The sequence below is a fragment of the Periophthalmus magnuspinnatus genome, chromosome 18, assembly GCF_009829125.3.
Source record: "Periophthalmus magnuspinnatus isolate fPerMag1 chromosome 18, fPerMag1.2.pri, whole genome shotgun sequence".
Lineage (NCBI taxonomy): Eukaryota > Metazoa > Chordata > Actinopteri > Gobiiformes > Gobiidae > Periophthalmus > Periophthalmus magnuspinnatus.
Window position 1 is genome coordinate 26306140 of NC_047143.1, and position 25891 is coordinate 26332030.

The 25891-nt window shown below is 47.7% G+C and overlaps 1 protein-coding gene and 1 long non-coding RNA gene across 2 annotated transcripts; both read left to right on the forward strand.

Annotated features, from left to right (window-relative positions):
- Window positions 1-1793: 1793 nt before the first annotated feature.
- On the forward strand, window positions 1794-15975 carry LOC129457083 (mucin-5AC-like; the record flags this gene model as incomplete). The annotated part of the gene is made up of 4 exons (XM_055228903.1): window positions 1794-1947; window positions 9842-10398; window positions 11365-11850; window positions 15283-15975. Coding segments are annotated over exons 1-4 (1890 nt in total), but the record flags the coding sequence as incomplete, so codon positions are not given.
- Window positions 15976-20143: 4168 nt separating this feature from the next.
- LOC129457095 (uncharacterized) lies at window positions 20144-20881 on the forward strand. Its single transcript, XR_008649081.1, has 4 exons — window positions 20144-20195; window positions 20276-20340; window positions 20561-20715; window positions 20794-20881. It is a non-coding gene; the product is annotated as an uncharacterized LOC129457095 (long non-coding RNA).
- Window positions 20882-25891: the final 5010 nt, after the last annotated feature.

Here is a 25891-nt window from a genome sequence, read left to right on the forward strand (position 1 = left end):
ATTAATCAACAGAAAACAAGCAAATGGAGAACGGTTTCAGAACATGCCCTGCCATTGGACCCTCCTTCTCGGCAAGGAAAACCTCCACAAAACCCAGTGGGAGAGAGAGAAACCTCGAGGAGAACCGCAGTGAAGGAGAGATCCCCTCACATGGACGGACGCTGTAGATGTGTCCAGGACTAATGCACTTCCATCTGCAGACAGAGTTCAAGACTGTAGGGCTAGAGCCCACTCCACTAAGGGACAGAGGGAGGCTTATCCATGGCAGGACAGGAGCTATCCCAGCCAGGCACGGGGCCATCCAGCCAGGCGACAGAAGGGAGGGTCCAGGTCAATGGAACAGGATCAGGGGACAGTGGGGGGATCTAGGGTCCAGCCATCACCGGGCAGTCAGTGGCCAGGCGTCTCAAACTCCTCAAAAGGGAATGGGACAGGGAACATACAAAGAGCAATGATCAAACTCCAGGTGAACTGAAAAGTGAATGCTGTTGATGGGGAAATTTCTAGTTTGTAAAATTAATTTACTGACAATGGCAACAATGCTTTACTTGATTTTGATGTTCAAAATATAAAATCAAAATGTATAGCTTTTTTCACAAGTATAAAATGATCAAGCTACAAGATGTAGCTAGATTAGATGTAGTTATGGTTCTTTAATTAAAATCAGCTGAAACAAATGCCAAGTCTGGTCTCTCTCTCTCTCTGGCACTGTATGGCAGAATAGTGTTATATATACAAATTTTGATTTTTATGTTGATGTACATTGTATTATATCATTGTAATTTTAATTTCTGTACTTTAACAAAAGGTTTAAAATAATCACTTAGTTCCTCTTAAATTTTGATGTCAGAAAAAATAAATAACTGAACTGTGTGAGTAGACTTGAGAGAAGGTGTCAGATTGCAAACCCAGGTGAACACAGCCCTCGTATAGCAGCAGAGACGGTTCAGAGGGGCCCCAGAGCAGCACACAGTTCAGAAACAGAAGACTTAAAACATGAAACCACACTGAATAAATACAAATACAAATAAGGGCATGCACACAGTTAAAAGATATGCTTAAAAAATAAAATACTTAGAGGTAGAAAATATATACAACAGCAGCATCAGAACAACAGTGCAAACATGACGTATTAAAGTGACCGGTGTTATAAAGTGCCCAGTTTTGTGCAAATATTATAAAGTGTTCATAAGACAAATGGCAGAGGGGAAGAAATTGTTCTTATGACGAGAGGTTCTGGTCCTAAGCCGTAGTCTCCTGCCAGAGGGAAGTGGCTCAAATAGTCCATGTCCAGGGTGAGAAGTGTCAGCTGCTATACGGCCTGCTCCCCCCCCCCCCCCCCCCCCGAGTCCTGGAGACGTGCAGGTCCTGTAGAGATGGAAGGCTGCAGCCAATCACCTTCTCAGCAGAGGCACAATGCGCTGCAGTCTCTGTCTGTCCCTGGCAGTGGCCCCAGTGAACCACACAGTGATGGAGGAGGTGAGGATGGACTCAATGATGGAAGTGTAAAACTGCACCATCATCTGGACCAGCAGCTTGAGTTTCCTCAGCTGCCGCAGGTGAAACATCCTGTGATGGGCTTTCTTGATGAGGGAGCTGATGGTCGGCTCCCACTTGAGATCCTGGGTGATGCAGGTGCCCAGGAAGTGGAAAGAGTCCACAGTGGTGATGGGGGAGTCCGTCAGGTTGAGGGAGGCAGGGGGGCTGTGACTTTCCTGAAGCTCCAGGTTATTGCTGCTGCACCAGGACACCGGTCCACCTCCCTCCTGTAGGCAGACTCAACGCCGTGCGAGATGAGTCCGATGAGGGTGGTGTCATCCGCAAACTTGACCAGTTTGACAGATTCATGCCTGGAAGTGCAGCAGTTGGTGTACAGGGAGAAGAGGGCTCTGAGAGCAGTAGGCCCTCAGAGCAGCAGCAGAGACAGTTCAGTGGGCCCTGAGAGCAGTGGGCCCTGAGAGCAGTGGGCCCTGAGAGCAGTGGGCCCTCAGAGCAGCAGCAGAGACGAAAAGGAATGGCTTGTAATTTAAAATACAAGACATATTGTTTAGTCCATGTGATATCTTCATAATGATTACCCAATAAGGAAAATAAAAATCCACTTCTGAGCACTCCCCATGAAGATAGATGGCTTTATGCCATATTGTGGAATATAATTACCAAAGGAACAACACCTACATAGAAACAAGCAGGAGGAGGCCTCCTCCAGGCCAAATATGAAAGTTACACATTGTGGTTTCAAATAAGAGAACTCTACATCACAGCACAAATCTGTATTTTAATAATAAATTACTTGCTCTCAAATCAGTTACATTAAATGTAATTTTTTATTTAATTCAGTTAAGTTTGTGTGTGTGTGTGTGTGTGTATATATATATATATATATATATATATATACACATATATACACACACACACACACACACACACACACACACCTAAAGGCTCAGGTGGTGCAAAACATGTTTATGGACTTTTGATCTGGTGCTGTTAAGGCCAAAGTGTCGCCAGAGTTTTTTGTTTGGAGGAGCCAAGGGGGGTGATAAATTTAGTCAATGTGGGTGCTCTTTTAAAAGTTATTTTAGAGCCTTTTAATAATGGAGAGTTTCCCCATTGCCCAAACAGTTTGCGTCACTGTTTTAAACAAATTTAAATGTAGTTAGCCCCTGTAGTGATTTATAAAACCTAAAATGGAATTCTCTATTTTATTGTTGTCTTTTGAACACTCTTGTTTAAATGTCCCTGCACCGCGGACTGCATAGGTTGACCCAAGGTCGGCCGTATTCATACCACACCTGCCATGCTCAGTGGTGGTCTCGGAGCGGGCCTCCAAGTGGTCACGGAGCGGGCTCTTACTGCAGTCCAGAATGTGACTGTTGGGTTCACATTGTCCCAAGTGCAGTGCTCTCAGAGCAGTGTTAAACAGCCTTATATATAATGTTCACAGCATGATTTTGGAGGGTCTTCACTGTGGAAACTGAGCATTTGTTTACATTGTCATAGATATTCAAGAAATAATTACCTCAGAGCACAAATTCGATTAAATACAAGGAGCTCAGAATGGAACATAGTTCACTATTTGTGATCTTTGGAGAATGGAATTTAATTAAAATTTGACTGTAGTTTAAGAAAATGTAACTGATGACCACTGGCCGAGAGCTGCACTTTTATACTTTTATATGTGATTCTCTGTCTGAAGTCTGTCTCTCACTCACACCTATCAGTTCAATTCAAGTTGATTATATAGCACATTTAAAACGACTTAAGATAAACAGAGTGCTTCTAATAGGAACAACATAATAACAAGACAAGACAAATGCAACACCATACATCAGAGGAGTGGATTAAAACGCATAGAATAAAATTAAAAATACCAATATAGCTTGTCGCTAGCTAGTATTAAATGCCAGGGGGAATAGGTGTGTTTTTAGTCTAGACTAAAGCTGTGGATACAGACAGCAGGACCTTAGGGCTGTGGGTGTATAACTCTCTCAAATAAAGTGCAGGTATTTATAAAACAATCAATACTATTTTAAACTGCACCTGAACTGTAATGTTGACCAGTGCAGGTTGCACAGAGCAGGCATAATGTGCACTGCTCTCAGAATATTAGTCAGCAGACAAACTGGAGCGTTCTACATTCTCACACACTTCAGGGAACCTTAGTCCAACTCTACATACAAAGAATTACAGTCATCCAGACACAGTGTTACAAATGAATGCACTGCACTGCCACCCAATGAAGGTAGGGCTTTATTCCAATATCAATAGACACGATGCCTGTATTAATGAAAAGAATACCTGAAACAATTTAGAGGGAGTGTCATGATGACTGTAACAAGATAATGAGGTTGAAATTATTAAGGTTATAAGTGTAGCCCGCCCCCACATGCAGTGAAGATATAAAAAGGCATGCATTCTAACTTTATTTGCATTTTATAATAAACAGCGCAAAAGGGAATTTGGAATAACTTTCTCACTTGTGAGTATGATCATTTATATCTGCTATATGACTTGAAAAAAAAAACTATAATATAATAACTATAATATTTCCCAAACAGTTCCGTAAAGTTGTATTTTAATAAATATTAAAATGTATGTAGTATTGACAGAAAAAACTCATTTCATGATGATGAATAATATTTTTTGTGTCTTCCATAAAAAGGAATACAGAAAATATGGGTTTTGGAAGCGTCATGACAATACGATGGATTTTAATATGTAAGTGTTAAAAATGTGATATATATGTCATATGTGTATATGTGTATCTGTGTGTGTGTGTGTGTGTATATATATATATATATATATATATATATATATATATATATATATATATATATATATATATATATATAGTTGTTTAGCATTTAAAACTGAATGAATCATTATTGATCCAAGATTGTGACAAGTTGTACGTGCTTATACAGTGAGTAAAACATTTTTTTAAGTAAATACACAGGTGTAAGAATTCAAATTCAAATCTGAACCTCAGTGTTAAGTTTATTACTTAACACTGACCTCAGTGTTAAGTAATAAAAATCTTCACTTTATTACCTTAAGGGGAAAAAAAATAGAAAAAAAAAAGAAAAGAGTTAACCTGTATGTTTTACTAAATAATGTATCATTATGTTATGTTTCACTATGAAAGGGGTAGTAATGGCACACGGAATGGTCACTGCGCAAAACACCACGACAGTTGCTCCAACGACAACAACAGCTGCGCCAACAACCACGACAGGTGATCCAACAACCACTACAGCTGCCCCAACAACCACGACAGTTGCTCCAACGACAACAACAGCTGACCCAACGACCACGACACCTATTCCAACAACCACAACAGCTGCCTCAACAACGACAACAGCTACCCCATCAACCACAACGGCTGCTCCAACCACAACAACAGCTGACCCAACGACCACGACACCTATTCCAACAACCACGACAGTTGCTCCAACAACCACAACAGCTGCTCCAACTACAACAACAGCTGCCCCAATGACCACGACACCTGTTCCAACAACCACTACAGCTGCCCCAACAACCACGACAGTTGCTCCAACCACAACAACAGCTGACCCAACAACCACGACAGCTGCCCCAACAACAACAGCTGCGCCAACAACCACGACAGCTGTTCCAACAACCACTATAGCTGCCCCAACAACCACAACGGTTGCTCCAACGACAACAACAGCTGCCCCAACAACCACGACAGTTGCTCCAACCACAACAACAGCTGACCCAACGACCACGACACCTGTTCCAACAACCACAACAGCTGCCCCAACAACCACAACAGTTGCTCCAACCACAACAACAGCTGCCCCAACAACCACGACAGCTGCTCCAACAACCACAACAGCTGCTCCAACAACAACAGCTGCCCCAACAACCACAACAGCTGCCCCAACAACAACAACAGCTGCCCCAACAACCACAACAGCTGCCCCAACAACCACGACAGTTGCTCCAACCACAACAACAGCTGACCCAACGACCACGACACCTGTTCCAACAACCACAACAGCTGCCCCAACAACCACAACAGTTGCTCTAACCACAACAACAGCTGACCCAACAACCACAACAGCTGCTCTAACTACAACAACAGCTGCCCCAACGACCACGACACCTGTTCCAACAACCACTACAGCTGCCCCAACAACCACAACAGCTGCCCCAACAACAACAACAGCTGCCCCAACAACCACAACAACAGCTGCCTCAACAACCACGACAGCTGCTCCAACGACAACAACAGCTGCACCAATAACCACGACAGGTGTTCCAACAACCACTACAGCTGCCCCAACAACCACGACAGTTGCTCCAACCACAACAACAGCTGACCCAACAACCACGACAGCTGCCCCAACAACAACAGCTGCGCCAACAACCACGACAGCTGTTCCAACAACCACTATAGCTGCCCCAACAACCACAACGGTTGCTCCAACGACAACAACAGCTGCCCCAACAACCACGACAGTTGCTCCAACCACAACAACAGCTGACCCAACGACCACGACACCTGTTCCAACAACCACAACAGCTGCCCCAACAACCACAACAGTTGCTCAAACCACAACAACAGCTGACCCAACAACCACGACAGCTGCTCTAACTACAACAACAGCTGCCCCAACGACCACGACACCTGTTCCAACAACAACAACAGCTGCTCCAACAACAACAGCTGCCCCAACAACCACAACAGCTGCCCCAACAACAACAACAGCTGCCCCAACAACCACAACAGCTGCTCCAACTACAACAACAGCTGCCTCAACAACCACAACAGCTGCTCCAACAACCACGACAGCTGTTCCAACAACCACTACAGCTGCCCCAACAACCACGACAGTTGCTCCAACGACAACAACAGCTGCGCCAACAACCACGACAGTTGCTCCAACGACAACAACAGCTCCACCAACAACCACAACAGCTGCCCCAACAACCACAACAGTTGCCCCAACAACCACGACAGTTGCCCTAACCACAACAGCTGCTCCAACAACCACGACAGCTGTTCCAACAACCACAACAGCTGCCCCAACAACAACAGCTGCCCCAACAACCACAACAGTTGCTCCAACCACAACAACAGCTGACCCAACGACCACGACACCTGTTCCAACAACCACAACAGCTGCCCCAACAACAACAGCTGCCCCAACAACAACAACAGCTGCCCCAACAACCACAACAGTTGCTCCAACCACAACAGCTGCCCCAACAACCACGACAGTTGCTCCAACCACAACAACAGCTGATCCAACAACCACAACAGTTGCTCCAACAACCACAACAGCCGCCCCAACAACCACGACAGTTGCTCCAACCACAACAACAGCTGGGCCAACAACCACGACAGCTGTTCCAACAACCACTACAACTTCCCCAACAACCACTACAGATGCTCCAACAACCACAACAGCTCTTCCAACAACCACGACAGTTGCTCCAACGACAACAACAGCTGCCCCAACAACCACGACAGTTGCTCCAACGACAACAACAGCTGCACCAACAACCACGACAGTTGCTCCAACGACAACAACAGCTGCACCAACAACCACAACAGCTGCCCCAACAACAACAGCTGCCCCAACAACCACAACAGCTCTTCCAACAACCACGACAGTTGCTCCAACGACAACAACAGCTAAGCCAACAACCACGACAGTTGCTCCAACGACAACAACAGCTGCACCAACAACCACAACAGCTGCCCCAACAACAACAGCTGCCCCAACAACCACAACAGCTGCCCCAACAACCACAACAGCTGCTCCAACCACAACAGCTGCGCCAACACCCACGACAGCTGTTCCAACAACCACTACAGCTGCCCCAACAACCACAACGGTTGCTCCAACAACAACAGCTGCCCCAACAACCACGACAGTTGCTCCAACGACAACAACAGCTGCCCCAACAAGCATGACAGTTGCTCCAACGACAACAACAGCTGCCCCAACAACAACAGTTGCTCAAACGACAACAACAGCTGCGTCAACAACCACGACAATTGCTCCAACCACAACAACAGCTGACCCAACGACCACGACACCTGTTCCAACAACCACAACAGCTGCCCCAACAACAACAGCTGCCCCAACAACAACAACAGCTACCCCAACAACCACAACAGCTGCTCCAACCACAACAGGTGCGCCAACAACCACAACAGTTGCTCCAACGACAACAACAGCTGCCCCAACAACCACGACAGTTACTCCAATGACAACAACAGCTGCCCCAACAACAACAGCTGCCCCAACAACCACAACAGCTGCCCCAACAACCACAACAGCTGCCCCAACAACCACGACAGCTGCTCCAACAACCACGACAGTTGCTCCAACCACAACAACAGCTGATCCAACGACCACAACAGTTGCTCCAACAACCACAACAGCTGCCCCAACAACCACGACAGTTGCTCCAACCACAACAACAGCTGGGCCAACAACCACTACAACTTCCCCAACAACCACTACAGATGCTCCAACAACCACAACAGCTCTTCCAACAACCACGACAGCTGCTCCAACGACAACAACAGCTGCCCCAACAACCACGACAGGTGTTCCAACAACCACTACAGCTGCCCTAACAACCACAACAGCTGTTCCAACCACAACTGGTGCCCCAACAACCACAACAGTTGCTCCAACCACAACAACAGGTGCCTCAACAACCACAACAGTTGCTCCAATGACAACACCTTCCCCAACAACCATGACAGCTGTTCCAACAACAACAGCTGCCCCAACAACCACGACCGTTGCTCCAACCACAACAACAGCTGCTCCAACAACCACTACAGCTGTGCCAACCACCACAACAGCTGCTCCAACCACAACAACAGCTGCCCCAACAACCACGACAGCTGCCCCAACAACCACGACAGCTGTTCCAACAACCACTACAGTTTCTCCTACGACAACAGCTGCTCCAACAACCACTACAGCTGCGCCAACCACAACAACAATGGCCCCAACAACCACGACAGCTGTTCCAACAACCACTACATCTGCCCCAACAACCACAACAGCTGCTCCAACAACCACAACAGCTGCTCCAACCACAACAACAGCAGCCCCAACAACCACTACAGCTGCGCCAACCACAACAACAATGGCCCCAACAACCACGACAGGTGCCCCAACAACCACGACAGCTGTTCCAACAACCACTACATCTGCCCAAACAACCACAACAGCTGCTCCAACCACAACAACAGCAGCCCCAACAACCACGACAGCTGTTCCAACAACCACTACAGCTGCCCCAACAACCACAACAGCTGCCCCAACAACCACAACAGCTGCCCCAACCACCACAACAGCTGCTCCAACCACAACAACAGGTGCCCCAACAACCACGACAGCTGTTCCAACAACCACTACAGCTGCCCCAACAACCACAACAGCTGCTCCAACCACAACAACAGCTGCCCCAACAACCACGACAGCTGCCCCAACAACCACAACAGCTGCTCCAACAACCACGACAGCTGCCTCAACAACCACGACAGTTGTTCCAACCACAACAACAGCTGGGCCAACGACAACGACAGCTGTTCCAACCACCACTACAGCTGCCCCAACAACAACAGTTGCTCCAACAACAACAACAACAGGTGCCCCAACAACCACGACAGTTGCTCCAACCACAACAGCTGCCCCAACAACCACGACAGCTGCCCCAACAACCACAACAGCTGCTCCAACGACAACAACAGGTGCCGCAACAACCACGACAGCTGTTCAAACAACCACTACAGCAGCCCCAACAACCACAACAGCTGCTCCAACAACAACAGTTGCTCCAACAACAACAACAACAGGTGCCCCAACAACCACAACAGTTGCTCCAACCACAACAGCTGCCCCAACAACCACGACAGCTGCCCCAACAACCACAACAGCTGCTCCAACGACAACAACAGGTGCCGCAACAACCACGACAGCTGTTCAAACAACCACTACAGCTGCTCCAACAACCACTACAGCTGCGCCAACCACAACAACAATTGCCCCAACAACCACGACAGCTGTTCCAACAACCACTACAGCTGTTCCAACAACCACAACAGCTGCTCCAACAACCACAACAGCTGCTCCAACGACAACAACAGCTGCCCCAACAACCACGACAGCTGTTCCAACAACCACTACAGCTGCCTCAACAACCACAACAGTTGTTCCAACCACAACAACAGCTGCTCCAACCACAACAACAGCTGCCCCAACAACCACGACTGCTGCCCCAACAATCACGACAGCTGCCTCAACAACCACGACAGTTGTTCCAACCACAACAACAGCTGGGCCAACGACAACGACAGCTGTTCCAACCACCACTACAGCTGCCCCAACAACAACAGTTGCTCCAACAACAACAGGTGCCCCAACAACCACGACAGTTGCTCCAACCACAACAGCTGCCCCAACAACCACGACAGCTGCCCCAACAACCACAACAGCTGCTCCAACGACAACAACAGGTGCCGCAACAACCACGACAGCTGTTCAAACAACCACTACAGCAGCCCCAACAACCACAACAGCTGCTCCAACAACAACAGCTGCCCCAACAACCCCGACAGCGGTTCCAACAACCACTACAGCTGCTCCAACCACAACAACAGCTGCTCCAACCACAACAACAGCAGCCCCAACAACCACGACAGCTGTTCCAACAACCACTACAGCTGCCCCAACAACCACAACAGCTGCTCCAACCACAACAACAGCTGCCCCAACAACCACGACAGCTGCCCCAACAACCACAACAGCTGCTCCAACAACCACGACAGCTGCCTCAACAACCACGACAGTTGTTCCAACCACAACAACAGCTGGGCCAACGACAACGACAGCTGTTCCAACCACCACTACAGCTGCCCCAACAACAACAGTTGCTCCAACAACAACAACAACAGGTGCCCCAACAACCACGACAGTTGCTCCAACCACAACAGCTGCCCCAACAACCACGACAGCTGCCCCAACAACCACAACAGCTGCTCCAACGACAACAACAGGTGCCGCAACAACCACGACAGCTGTTCAAACAACCACTACAGCAGCCCCAACAACCACAACAGCTGCTCCAACAACAACAGTTGCTCCAACAACAACAACAACAGGTGCCCCAACAACCACAACAGTTGCTCCAACCACAACAGCTGCCCCAACAACCACGACAGCTGCCCCAACAACCACAACAGCTGCTCCAACGACAACAACAGGTGCCGCAACAACCACGACAGCTGTTCAAACAACCACTACAGCTGCTCCAACAACCACTACAGCTGCGCCAACCACAACAACAATTGCCCCAACAACCACGACAGCTGTTCCAACAACCACTACAGCTGTTCCAACAACCACAACAGCTGCTCCAACAACCACAACAGCTGCTCCAACGACAACAACAGCTGCCCCAACAACCACGACAGCTGTTCCAACAACCACTACAGCTGCCTCAACAACCACAACAGTTGTTCCAACCACAACAACAGCTGCTCCAACCACAACAACAGCTGCCCCAACAACCACGACTGCTGCCCCAACAATCACGACAGCTGCCTCAACAACCACGACAGTTGTTCCAACCACAACAACAGCTGGGCCAACGACAACGACAGCTGTTCCAACCACCACTACAGCTGCCCCAACAACAACAGTTGCTCCAACAACAACAGGTGCCCCAACAACCACGACAGTTGCTCCAACCACAACAGCTGCCCCAACAACCACGACAGCTGCCCCAACAACCACAACAGCTGCTCCAACGACAACAACAGGTGCCGCAACAACCACGACAGCTGTTCAAACAACCACTACAGCAGCCCCAACAACCACAACAGCTGCTCCAACAACAACAGCTGCCCCAACAACCCCGACAGCGGTTCCAACAACCACTACAGCTGCTCCAACCACAACAACAGCTGCCCTAACAACAACGACAGCGGTTCCAACAACCACTACAGCTGCCCCAACAACCACAACAGCTGCTCCAACCACAACAACAGCTGCCACAACAACCACGACAGCTGCCCCAACAACCACAACAGCTGCCCCAACAACCACAACAGCTGCCCCAACAACCACGACAGCTGTTCCAACAACCACGACAGCTGCCCCAACAACCACGACAGCTGCCCCAACAATTACAACAGCTGCTCCAATGACAACAACAGGTGCCCCAACAACCACAACAGCTGTTCCAACAACCACTACAGCTGCCCCAACAACCACGACAGCTGTTCCAACAACCACGACAGCTGCTCCAACCACAACAACAGCTGCCCTAAGAACCACGACAGCGGTTCCAACAACCACTACAGCTGCCCCAACAACCACAACAGCTGCTCCAACCACAACAACAGCTGCCACAACAACCACGACAGCTGCCCCAACAACCACAACAGCTGCCCCAACAACCACGACAGCTGTTCCAACAAACACTACAGATGTACCAACAACCACTACAGCTGCCACAACAACCACAACAGCTGCTCCAACCACAACAACAGCTGCCCCAACACCCACGACAGCTTCTCCAACAACACCTGCTCCAACGACAACAACAGGTGCCCCAACAACCACGACAGCTGCCCCAACAACTACAACAACTGCTCCAACGACAACAACAGCTGCCCCAACAACCACGACAGCTGCCCCAACAACTACAACAGCTGCTCCAACGACAACAACAGGTGCCCCAACAACCACAACAGCTGTTCCAACAACCACTACAGCTGCCCCAACAACCACGACAGCTGCCCCAACAACTACAACAGCTGCTCCAACGACAACAACAGGTGCCTCAACAACCACAACAGCTGTTCCAACAACCACTACAGCTGCCCCAACAACCACAACAGCTGCTCCAACCACAACAGCTGCCCCAACAACCACGACAGCTGCCCCAACAACCACAACAGCTGCCCCAACAACCACGACAGCTGTTCCAACAACCACGACAGCTGCTCCAACCACAACAACAGCTGCCCTAACAACCACGACAGCTGCCCCAACAACCACAACAGCTGCTCCAACCACAACAACAGCTGCCACAACAACCACGACAGCTGCCCCAACAACCACAACAGCTGCCCCAACAACCACGACAGCTGTTCCAACAACCACTACAGATGTACCAACAACCACTACAGCTGCCCCAACAACCACAACAGCTGCTCCAACCTTAACAACAGCTGCCCCAACAACTACGACAGCTGCTCCAACAACAACACCTGCTCCAACGACAACAACAGGTGCCCCAACAACTACAACAGCTGCTCCAACGACAACAACAGGTGCCCCAACAACCACGACAGCTGCCCCAACAACTACAACAGCTGCCCCAACAACCACGACAGCTGCCCCAACAACCACAACAGCTGCCCCAACAACCACGACAGCTCTTCTAACAACCACGACAGCTGCTCCAACCACAACAACAGCTGCCCTAACAACCACGACAGCGGTTCCAACAACCACTACAGCTGCCCCAACAACCACAACAGCTGCTCCAACCACAACAACAGCTGCCACAACAACCACGACAGCTGCCCCAACAACCACAACAGCTGCCCCAACAACCACAACAGCTGCTCCAACCACAACAACAGCTGCCCCAACAACCACGACAGCTGCTCCAACGACAACAACAGGTGCCTCAACAACCACAACAGCTGTTCCAACAACCACTGCAGCTGCCCCAACAACCACAACAGCTGCTCCAACCACAACAACAGCTGCCCCAACAACCACGACAGCTGCCCCAACAACTACAACAGCTGCTCCAACGACAACAACAGGTGCCCCAACAACCACAACACCTGTTCCAACAACCACTACAGCTGCCCCAACAACCACAACAGCTGCTCCAACCACAACAACAGCTGCCCCAACAACCACGACAGCTGCCCCAACAACCACTACAGCTGCCCCAACAACCACGACAGCTGCTCCAACCACAACAACAGCTGCCACAACAACCACGACAGCTGCCCCAACAACCACAACAGCTGCCCCAACAACCACGACAGCTGTTCCAACAACCACGACAGCTGTTCCAACAACCACTACAGCTGCCCCAACAACCACAACAGCTGCTCCAACCACAACAACAGCTGCCCCAACAACCACAACAGATGCCCCAACAACCACTACAGCTTCCCCAACAACCACGACAATTGCTCCAACCACAACAACAGCTGCCACAACAACCACAACAGCTGCCCCAACAACCACAACAGCTGCCCCAACAACCACGACAGCTGTTCCAACAACCACTACAGATGTACCAACAACCACTACAGCTGCCCCAACAACCACAACAGCTGCTCCAACCACAACAACAGCTGCCCCAACAACCACGACAGCTGCTCCAACAACAACACCTGCTCCAACGACAACAACAGGTGCCACAACAACTACAATAGCTGCTCCAACGACAACAACAGGTGCCTCAACAACCACAACAGCTGTTCCAACAACCACTACAGCTGCCCCAACAACCACAACAGCTGCTCCAACCACAACAACAGCTGCCCCAACAACCACGACAGCTGCCCCAACAACCACAACAGCTGCTCCAACCACAACAACAGCTGCCCCAACAACCACGACAGCTGCTCCAACGACAACAACAGGTGCCTCAACAACCATAACAGCTGTTCCAACCACAACAACAGCTGCCCCAACAACCACGACAGCTGCCCCAACAACTACAACAGCTGCTCCAACGACAACAACAGGTGCCCCAACAACCACAACAGCTGTTCCAACAACCACTACAGCTGCTCCAACCACAACAACAGCTGCCCCAACAACCACGACAGCTGCCCCAACAACCACTACAGCTGCCACAACAACCACGACAGCTGCCCCAACAACCACGACAGCTGCCCCAACAACCACAACAGCTGCCCCAACAACCACGACAGCTGTTCCAACAACCACTACAGCTGCCCCAACAACCACAACAGCTGCTCCAACCACAACAACAGCTGCCCCAACAACCACAACAGCTGCCCCAACAACCACTACAGCTGCCCCAACAACCACGACAATTGCTCCAACCACAACAACAGCTGCCACAACAACCACGACAGCTGCCCCAACAACCACAACAGCTGCCCCAACAACCACGACAGCTGTTCCAACAACCACTACAGATGTACCAACAACCACAACATCTTTTCCAACAACCACGACAGTTGCTCCAACAACCACGACAGCTGCTCCAACAACCACGACAGCTGCTCCAACAACAACACCTGCTCCAACGACAACAACAGGTGCCCCAACAACCACGACAGCTGTTCCAACAACCACGACAGCTGCTCCAACAACAACACCTGCTCCAACGACAACAACAGGTGCCCCAACAACCACGACAGCTGTTCCAACAACCACTACAGCTGCCCCAACAACCACAACAGCTACTCCAACCACAACAACAGCTGCCCCAACAACCACGACAGCTGCTCCAACAACAACAGCTGCTCCAACTACAACAATAGGTGCCCCAACAACCACGACAGCTGTTCCAACAACCACTACAGCTGCCCCAACAACCACAACAGCTGCTCCAACCACAACAACAGCTGCCCCAACAACCACGACAGCTGCCCCAACAACCACAACAGCTGCCCCAACAACCACGACAGCTGTTCCAACAACCACGACAGCTGCTCCAACCACAACAACAGCTGCCCTAACAACCACGACAGCGGTTCCAACAACCACTACAGCTGCCCCAACAACCACAACAGCTGCTCCAACCACAACAACAGCTGCCACAACAACCACGACAGCTGCCCCAACAACCACAACAGCTGCTCCAACCACAACAACAGCTGCCCCAACAACCACGACAGCTGCTCCAACGACAACAACAGGTGCCTCAACAACCACAACAGCTGTTCCAACCACAACAACAGCTGCCCCAACAACCACGACAGCTGCCCCAACAACTACAACAGCTGCTCCAACGACAACAACAGGTGCCCCAACAACCACAACAGCTGTTCCAACAACCACTACAGCTGCCCCAACAACCACAACAGCTGCTCCAACCACAACAACAGCTGCCCCAACAACCACGACAGCTGCCCCAACAACCACTACAGCTGCCACAACAACCACGACAGCTGCCCCAACAACCACAACAGCTGCTCCAACCACAACAACAGCTGCCCCAACAACCACAACAGCTGCCCCAACAACCACTACAGCTGCCCCAACAACCACGACAATTGCTCCAACCACAACAACAGCTGCCACAACAACCACGACAGCTGCCCCAACAACCACAACAGCTGCCCCAACAACCACGACAGCTGTTCCAACAACCACTACAGATGTACCAACAACCACAACATCTTTTCCAACAACCACGACAGTTGCTCCAACAACCACGACAGCTGCTCCAACAACCACGACAGCTGCTCCAACAACAACACCTGCTCCAACGACAACAACAGGTGCCCCAACAACCACGACAGCTGTTCCAACAACCACGACAGCTGCTCCAACAACAACACCTGCTCCAACGACAACAACAGGTGCCCCAACAACCACGACAGCTGTTCCAACAACCACTACAGCTGCCTCAACAACCACAACAGCTACTCCAACCACAACAACAGCTGCCCCAACAACCACGACAGCTGCTCCAACAACAACAGCTGCTCCAACTACAACAATAGGTGCCCCAACAACCACGACAGCTGTTCCAACAACCACTACAGCTGCCCCAACAACCACAACAGCTGCTCCAACCACAACAACAGCTGCCCCAATAACCACGACAGCTGCCCCAACAACTACAACAGCTGCTCCAACGACAACAACAGGTGCTCCAACAACCACAACAGCTGTTCCAACAACCACTACAGCTGCCCCAACCACAACAACAGCTGCCCCAACAACCACGACAGCTGCCCCAACAACCACGACAGCTGCCCCAACAACCACAACAGCTGCCCCAACAACCACAACAACTGCCCCAACAACCACAACAGCTGCTCCAACCACAACAACAGCTGCCCCAACAAGCATGACAGCTGCTCCAACAACAACAGCTGCTCCATCGACAACGACAGGTGCCCCAACAACCACGACAGCTGTTTCAACAACCACTACAGCTGCCCCAACAACCACAACAACAGCTGCCCCAACAACCACAACAGCTGCCCCAACAACCACGACAGCTGCGCCAACAACCACAACAGCTACTCCAACGACAACAACAGGTGTCCCAACAACCACGACAGCTGCTCCAACCACAACAACAGCTGCCCCAACAACCACGACAACTGCTCCAACAACCACAACAGCTGCTCCAACGACAACAACAGGTGCCCCAACAACCACAACAGCTGTTCCAACAACCACTACAGCTGCCCCAACAACCACAACAGCTGCTCCAACCACAACAACAGCTGCCCCAACAACCACGACAGCTGCCCCAACAACCACAACAGCTGCTCCAACAACCACAACAGCTGCTCAAACCACAACAACAGCTGCCCCAATAACCACGACAGCTGTTCCAACAACCACTACAGTTGCTCCTACGACAACAACAGCTGCTCCAACAACCACTACAGCTGCGCCAACCACAACAACAATTGCCCCAACAACCACTACAGCTGTTTCAACAACCACGACAGCTGCTCCAACAACAACAGTTGCTCCAACAACAACAGGTGCCCCAACAACCACGACAGCTGCTCAAACCACAACAACAGCTGCCCCACTAACCACGACAGTTGCTCCAACCACAACACCTGCTCCAACAACTACAACAGTTTCTCCAACCACAACTGGTGCCCCAACAACCACAACAGTTGCTCCAACCACAACAACAACTGCCCCAACAACCACGACAATTGCTGCAACCACAACAACAGCTGTTCCAACAACCACTACAGCTGCCCCAACAACCACGACAGTGTCTCCAACGACAACAACAGCTTCCCCAACAACCACAACATCTGCTCCAACGACCACAACAAGTGCCCCAACCACCACGACAATTGCTCCAACCACAACAACAGCTGCCCCAACAACCACGACAGCTGCCCTAACAACCACAACAGCTGCCCCAACAACCACTACAGCTGCCCCAACAACCACGACAGTTTCTCCAACGACAACAACAGCTGCCCCAACAACTACAACAGCTGCTCCAGCAACAACAACAGCTGTGCAAACAACCACGACAGCTGCCCCAACAACCACAACAGCTGCTCCAACAACCACAACAGCTGCTCAAACCACAACAACAGCTGCCCCAACAACCACGACAGCTGTTCCAACAACCACTACAGTTGCTCCTACGACAACAACAGCTGCTCCAACAACCACTACAGCTGCGCCAACCACAACAACAATTGCCCCAACAACCACTACAGCTGTTTCAACAACCACGACAGCTGCTACAACCACAACAACAGCTGCCCCACTAACCACGACAGTTGCTCCAACCACAACACCTGCTCCAACAACTACAACAGTTTCTCCAACCACAACTGGTGCCCCAACAACCACAACAGTTGCTCCAACCACAACAACAACTGCCCCAACAACCACGACAATTGCTGCAACCACACCAACAGCTGTTCCAACAACCACTACAGCTGCCCCAACAACCACGACAGTGTCTCCAACGACAACAACAGCTGCCCCAACAACCACAACATCTGCTCCAACGACCACAACAAGTGCCCCAACCACCACGACAATTGCTCCAACCACAACAACAGCTGCCCCAACAACCACGACAGCTGCCCTAACAACCACAACAGCTGCCCCAACAACCACTACAGCTGCCCCAACAACCACGACAGTTTCTCCAACGACAACAACAGCTGCCCCAACAACTACAACAGCTGCTCCAGCAACAACAACAGCTGTGCAAACAACCACGACAGCTGCCCCAACAACCACAACAGCTGCTCCAACGACAACAACAGGTGCCCCAACAACCACGACAATTGCTCCAACCACAAGAACAGCTGCCCCAACAACCACAACAACTTTTCCAACAACCACAACAGTTGCTCCAACGACAACAGCTGCTCCATCAACCACTACAGCTGCGCCAACCACAACAACAATTGCCCCAACAACCACGACAGTTGCTGCAACCACAACAACAGCTGCCCCACTAACCACGACAGTTGCTCCAGTGACAACAACAGCTGCTCCAACAACTACAACAGCTGCTCCAGCAACCACTACAGCTGCCCCAACAACCACGACAGCTGCTCCAGCAACAACAACAGCTGTGCAAACAACCACGACAGCTGCCCCAACAACCACAACAGCTGCTCCAACCACAACAACAGCTGCCCCAACAACCATGACAGTTGCTCCAACCACAACAACAGCTGCCCCAACAACCACAACAACTTTTCCAACAACCACAACAGTTGCTCTAACAACCACTACAACTGCGCCAACCACAACAATTGCCCCAACAACCACGACAATTGCTCCAACGACAACAACAGCTGCCCCAACAACCACAACAGTTGCTCCAACCACAACAACAGCTGCCCCAACAACCACGACAGCTGCCCCAACAACCACTACAGTTACTCCAACGACAACAACAGCTGCCCCAACAACCGCTGCGCCCCCAGCCGCAACATCAAATTATGAAGTCTCAGGAACTTTGTCTTCTGAACCCTACATAGACGATTATTCAGACTCTAACAGCGAAGCATTTAAAAATCTTAAAGGCAGAACAGAACGAAATGTAAGTAAATTGTGTATTCTGAAAATGTGACAGTTAATTTGAAGAAATTAATGAAATATTTTTGTTTTAGTGTAAAGAAAGACTCGATGAGTCCTATGGAGTTCCAGGTTCCTCATGCAGTGTAAACAGATTTAGGTAAGAGATATGCCAGCTGTTTTCTTTATTTATTTTTAATTACTGGTGTCCACAGCCATTCACCATTTGTCCTGTCCTAAACATGAGGCAATCTACTCAATATTCATGCAGTTCCTCATTTCACAGTTGATGTTGGCTCATAATTCAAATTAAATTCATTCATGTGACTTACAATTTAATGTTTTAATTGTTGTGTTTTAATTTAATTTGTTTTTTTCATACAGATCCTCTGCACAACAAGCCAGAGCCAATGCCACTGATGTAGATCTGACAATTAGATTTCCCTCTTCGGTGCCTGCTGCCCGTCTTCCATCACCAGCCAATCTTTCTCAGTCTCTCGAGAGCGGAAATACTGTTTTTAGTAATGTCGCTGTGACCGGTATGTGTAATAAAACAATGTAAAGCAACAATCTCACAAATTAATTATTTTATTTTGATTAATGTTTTCTTTTCCAGCTTTTAGACCTGCGCCAACCCAGACCCCAACATTTGCTCCAACAACAGCTGCCCCTACAAACACAACAGCTGCCCCTACAAACACAACAGCTGCCCCTACAAACACAACAGCTGCCCCTACAAACACAACAGCTGCCCCTACAAACACAACAGCTGCCCCTACAAACACAACAGTTTCCCCAGCCACAACATCAAATTATGAAGTAGAAGGAACTTTGAAGTTTGAACCCTATCGTGCTGCTTATGCAGACAGTAACAGTGAAGAATTTAAAAATCTTAAAATCCGAGTAGACAGAAATGTAAGTACATCTGTTTATTCTTAAAATGTTTCAGAATAACATATGAAATATGTTAAAATAATGCAATATTTTTGTTTTAGTGTAAAGAAAAACTCGACGAAGTCTATGGAGTTCCAGGGTCCACATGCAGTGCAAACAGATTTAAGTAAGAGTTAAGCCAACTGTTTTTATTTTTTATTTATTACTGGTGAATATTCCAAAGCCATTGACCATTTATCCGATCCTAAACATTGAGCTTAATATTTACACTACAGTTCCACATTGATGTTATTCCACACATGACGTTGGCTCATAATAATTAGTTCATGCGACTTCATATTCTAATATATTCAGTGTTTGTTTTTGTTTGATGTTTTTGAACACAGGGAATCTGCACAACAAATCAGAGTCAGTGCCACTGATGTAGAAATGACAATTACATTTCCATCTTCGGTGCCTCTTGCCAATCTTCCATCAAGAGCCAATCTTGCTCAGGCTCTCGAGAGTGGAAACAGCACTTTTGGCAGCATTGTTGTGACCTGTACGTATAACAAAACAATGTAAAGCAACAATCTCACAAATAAATGTGTTTATTTTAATTCATGTTTTTTTTTTCCAGCTTTTACACCTGCTGCAAATTTGACCACAACAGCTCCCCCAACAACAACAACAGCTCCCCCAACAACAACAACAGCTCCCCCAACAACAACAGCAGCTCCCCCGACAACAACAACAACAACAACTCCCCCAACAACAACAACAACTCCCCCGACAACAACAACAGCTCCCCCGACAACGGGTAATTTATTAATTATTTTATTTCTGGTTACAAAGAAAATATTGGACCATTGAATAAATCTTAAAATATTAAATGTGTTGCAGGATCAAGTGGAGCAACCCTCAAGATCAGCTTTTTCAATACATTTTTCATCACATTTGTCTCTTTTCTACTGTTCCGTGTATAGACTCTAGCACCATCCACACATTTATCATCACACCTCATAAAGCTGCTACCCACTCCAACTATAAACTTATTTCTGTATCATTGTTATTATTATTTAAGGTATGTGAAAAGGCCTGTTATCTCTTTGAATAATAAAGGAAAAAAATATTATTAACAACTTGTTGCAATATTTATTCATGTTTTTTTTGAGTTACTCATGGCACTGTCAGTTTTGTATGGGTTTTTGTTTAGCTTAGAAATAAATACAAGCATAAATAATAATAATAATAATAATAATAATAATAATAATAGTCATTGTTATTATTTTTATTATTATTATTATTAGGCCCAAGCTTGGGACAACGTCCCGGCGAGGGACTCATTAAAACCGCATCCGAAACCCGGAAAATGGCAAAAAACAAGTAGTAAACACGCCCCGACGTGGCAGTGAGTGGTGTCAAAAATTTGAACTCGACGAGCTCTAATTGTCACAAAAGACGCCGAGAAAAAATAACAAAAGATGACTCGGTAGCGCCACCTCAAACTTTGATTTTCATGGGGCCAATGGGAGCCCGACTCGGAAAAAAGTCAACGTAAAAATCTGAAACTCACATCAAAAAATAGAACATGTCAGGACAAGACAAAAATGATATTATGGCCCCGCCCTAAAATGTTCCCGGGTTTGATCCATATTGGATCAAACCCGGGAATGACAAAAGTGCACACCCTCGCATTCAGTTTTCATCACAAACACTTCAAATTTGGTCAAATCCCACTAAATGTGTGATTAAAAATTATCAATTACATTTTGATTATGACTTTGGGTGTGGTCAGGGTGAATTTTCAACAAAATCACAAATTTTGGAATATTTCAAAAAAATATTTTTCTTTCACACATTTTTTGTTGGGAAAACGCTAATACAGCGTTTATGTACATTTGTGAGCTGAACGCAATGGTATGCAAATCAAGGCACTCTCTCACAAAATGACTCTCTAGCGCCCTCTTCAAATTTCATTTTCAAAAATTCATAGAAGACAATCGATTTGTCGTGGACGTGTGAAAAAATTCACAGGGCCCTTATTTGTGACGGGGCACAATGTGAGAAAGTCACATGACTGTAGCTGTTATGGTTTAGGAGAAAAATAATGGGTGGAAAATGCGTTTCCATTATTATTATTATACTTACCGCTTAGAAGTCATTTTTGACCCCCTGAACGTTAACGAAAACTCAATTCCCATGTGGGATTATAGGGAGCTGTCTTGGATTTTTCTACATCATAAAATGTGGGTGTGTCCAGCCTGCAAAGAAAAAAGACTTTTTTTGAAGTTTTAAATGGCCCGTAACTCAAACATGCAGTTTCATATTTTCCGGCATTAATATACGTTTTGTTCAAAATCTTGATCTGAGTGCATAGACATGCAATTTACAAATATCAAACATTACATTGCTCCACAGCGCCCCCTTGAACCTTTTAATGGTATGCAAAAAATTACTATCACAAACATTTGAAACTTGGCATGGACATCCCTATTGACATACTGAACAAAAAAGCCAACGACACCATACCTCTATTTTCAAAGGTGTTGCCATGGCAAATCTGACATTTCTCATTGAAATACATGGGTTTTGGTTAACTGGGATGAAAAATAATTACTTGGTCATAGACCATTGAAATATGGTACACATATTCCTCTCATCATGCTGAGCAAGAAAGCCAATGAAAACATACCTCTATTTTCAACCGTGCAGGGGTGACAATGTCATAAATGGTCTAATTGGAATGAATATTGGAATCAGAGGGACCGCCCTCAAATGGTTTAAATCCTATCTATCAGATAGGTACCAGTTTGTTAGTATAAACCAGAGCACCTCTCCCTGTTCTAAAGTAGCCTGTGGTGTTCCACAAGGATCTGTGCTTGGTCCAATCCTATTTACTCTGTATATGTTGCCATTGGGTAACATTATCAGAAAACATGGCATTAATTTTCACTGCTACGCTGATGACACTCAGCTGTACTTATCAATGAAACCAAATCAGACTGATCAAATAGATAAACTCAGTGCCTGTGTGAAGGACATCAAAACCTGGATGACCTTGAATTACCTGCTCTTAAATCCTGAAAAAACAGAGGTCATTGTCGTTGGTCCCAAAGGTCAAAGAGATTCTCTGTCGGACCAGATAATCTCACTCAACAATGTGAGTATAGCTTCTAGCCCTACTGTAAAAAATCTTGGAGTCCTATTTGATCAAAATCTCTCACTCACAGCCCAGAAATATTTGACCTAAAAACGATGCTGAAAAACTCATCCATGCATTTGTTACTTCCAGACTTGATTACTGTAATTCCCTGCTCGCCGCCTGCCCCAAAAGTACTATAAAGTACTATAAAGTACTATAAAGTACTATAAGGAGCCTCCAGTTGGTCCAAAATGCAGCGGCCAGAGTCCTAACAGGAACTAAAAGAAGAGACCACATCAGTCCTGTACTAAAATATCTGCACTGGCTTCCTGTCGAGCTTAGAATCAAATTCAAAGTCCTCCTCCTGACATACAAAGCCCTAAACGGTATGGCCCCATCCTATCTGCAAGATGCTATTGTCCCGTACCAGCCAAACAGAGCACTCCACTCTCAGAATGCAGGACTATTAGTGGTTCCTAGAGTGTCCAAAAGTACAGTGGGAGGGAGAGCATTCAGTTACCAAGCTCCTGTGCTATGGAATCAACTCCCTGCTGATGTTAAACAGGCCCCCACAGTCTCTGTATTTAAGACCAGGCTTAAAACCTTCCTCTTCGGTATAGACCAGGTTACATAGTGAGGGAGTTAGGGACATTAAAACCCGGGATAAGACAGGCTGCAGTAGGAGTAACTAGCTGGGGGAAGTATGGCAACCTGAGCACTATCCTCTGCTTTGCCCTATTTTCTCATCAGCAATGCTATTCACATGTTGTCCCCTGTCCCACTCCCCCTGTGGAGTGTATCTCTTTCAGATGCCCCGATGACAGCTGGACCCTCCCCTCCTCCTTGCCTGCCTCTCCTCCTCCTTGCCTGCCTCTCCTCCTCCTCGCCTGCCTCTCCTCCTCCTCGCCTGCCTCTCCTCCTCCTCGTCTGGTCTTCCTCCTCCTCGTCTGGTCTTCCTCCTCCTCGTCTGGCCAATTTTTCTTGTTTTGTCTGATTTTTCCTGTTGTTTTGTTTTTGTGTGTATATCTCGGTGGCTGAGTGGCTCATGTCTCACAGCAGAAGGTTTGGTTGGATCCCCGGGTCGCCCAGGCCTTTCTGTGTGGAGTTTTTCATGTTTCTCCTCGTGTCTGGATGGGTTTCCTCCGGGTACTCCGGTTTCCCCCATCAACCAAAACATGAACGCCCTTCGAGACAACTGTTGTTGTGATTTTGGGCGTTACAAAAATAAATGAATTGAAAATTGATTTGAATTGAATAGAGTAGTATTACTGAGACGCTGATTTTGGGGGGAGGGGCAATGTAAGCGAGAACGAAATGCAGGAGCGTGTTCCCCGCGGTCCCAAGGGGTGGCGAGGGCCTTTATCACTGCTTGCAGTTTTAATTATGATTATTATTATTATTATTATCTGCACTTAAAGTAAATGTCACTGATGACCAAGTTTGGGCCGTTTCTCAGTCCTTTGTGTGATCATTATCATGTCTATTTTCCAAAAACGTCCCATATTCCCAGACTAATCCCGTACTCACAAACGCAAAAGTCATTTGATTACCAACTACTGATTAGGCTCCTGGCTCCTTTTGAAAGTTATTTACTTATTATTACTTTAATTTACTTTGAAAAAAGGAAACAAACAGCTCAGGAACTAACTCATAACTCATGAACTCTTCACACGAATGAAACTCTGTGAACCTCATTTCAAGCGTCGCTCAGGGCTCCATAAATCAATCAATCATTTGTGATGTTTTAGTTCAGAATCAGAGTAGTTTTTACTGCCATTGTCAGTGAATAAACTTCACAAAGTAGGAACCTGCTTTGGCAACATAAAACAAAGACTAATAATAATCTAACATCAAATAAAAATAAGCACATGCACTAAAATAAGGTAAATAAAATACACTTAAAACAAAGACGGCACACGGCTCCTGCTGATCTGCGTCCGACACCAGAGGATGACACGTCGTGATACTCGTTTATCTGCTCTACTGTTCCACGACACAGATCTGTGGATTACCCCACACATTTGGTGGTGACTAAAGGTCATTGGGACAAATAACTGTAATTTAATAATTAATACATTTTCAATATTCACTTACATTATTGTGTTACTTAAAAAGTAATCTGATTACAGTAATCCCTTACTTTGTAATATCAGCCTAGTTACACACTGCTAGTGGAGGCCACCAGGTGTTCAGTGAAGTAGGAGTATTGCACTCGGCCCTAGGCCGCCTCCTTTCAGTCTTTTCTGTGCATGTTTGTGAGGCTCAACACCTCAGACACCTCCTGTGGTCTAAGCCCTGTAGCCCTGACCCTTTGGGCGCCGTAGGGGAGATTTCTGATGGTGACCCCAGACCCCACTCATGGTAATGGTAAATAGTTGAAAAATTAGGTACTTTTGCATTAGTCCATTAATTAGGGGGCTGATTAAATTCTTAATTATAGCTCTCCAAGGTTCAGAGAGGGGCATTCGTTATGATAATGACACTTGTGGCACAGTTGGGGTTAACCTGTTTTAAGACCACACATTCTGCATGTCCCTTGTGTCAAAATCCTGTTAGTGGTCCCCAGTGGGGCCCCGGCCCCCCTCTTGCTCCC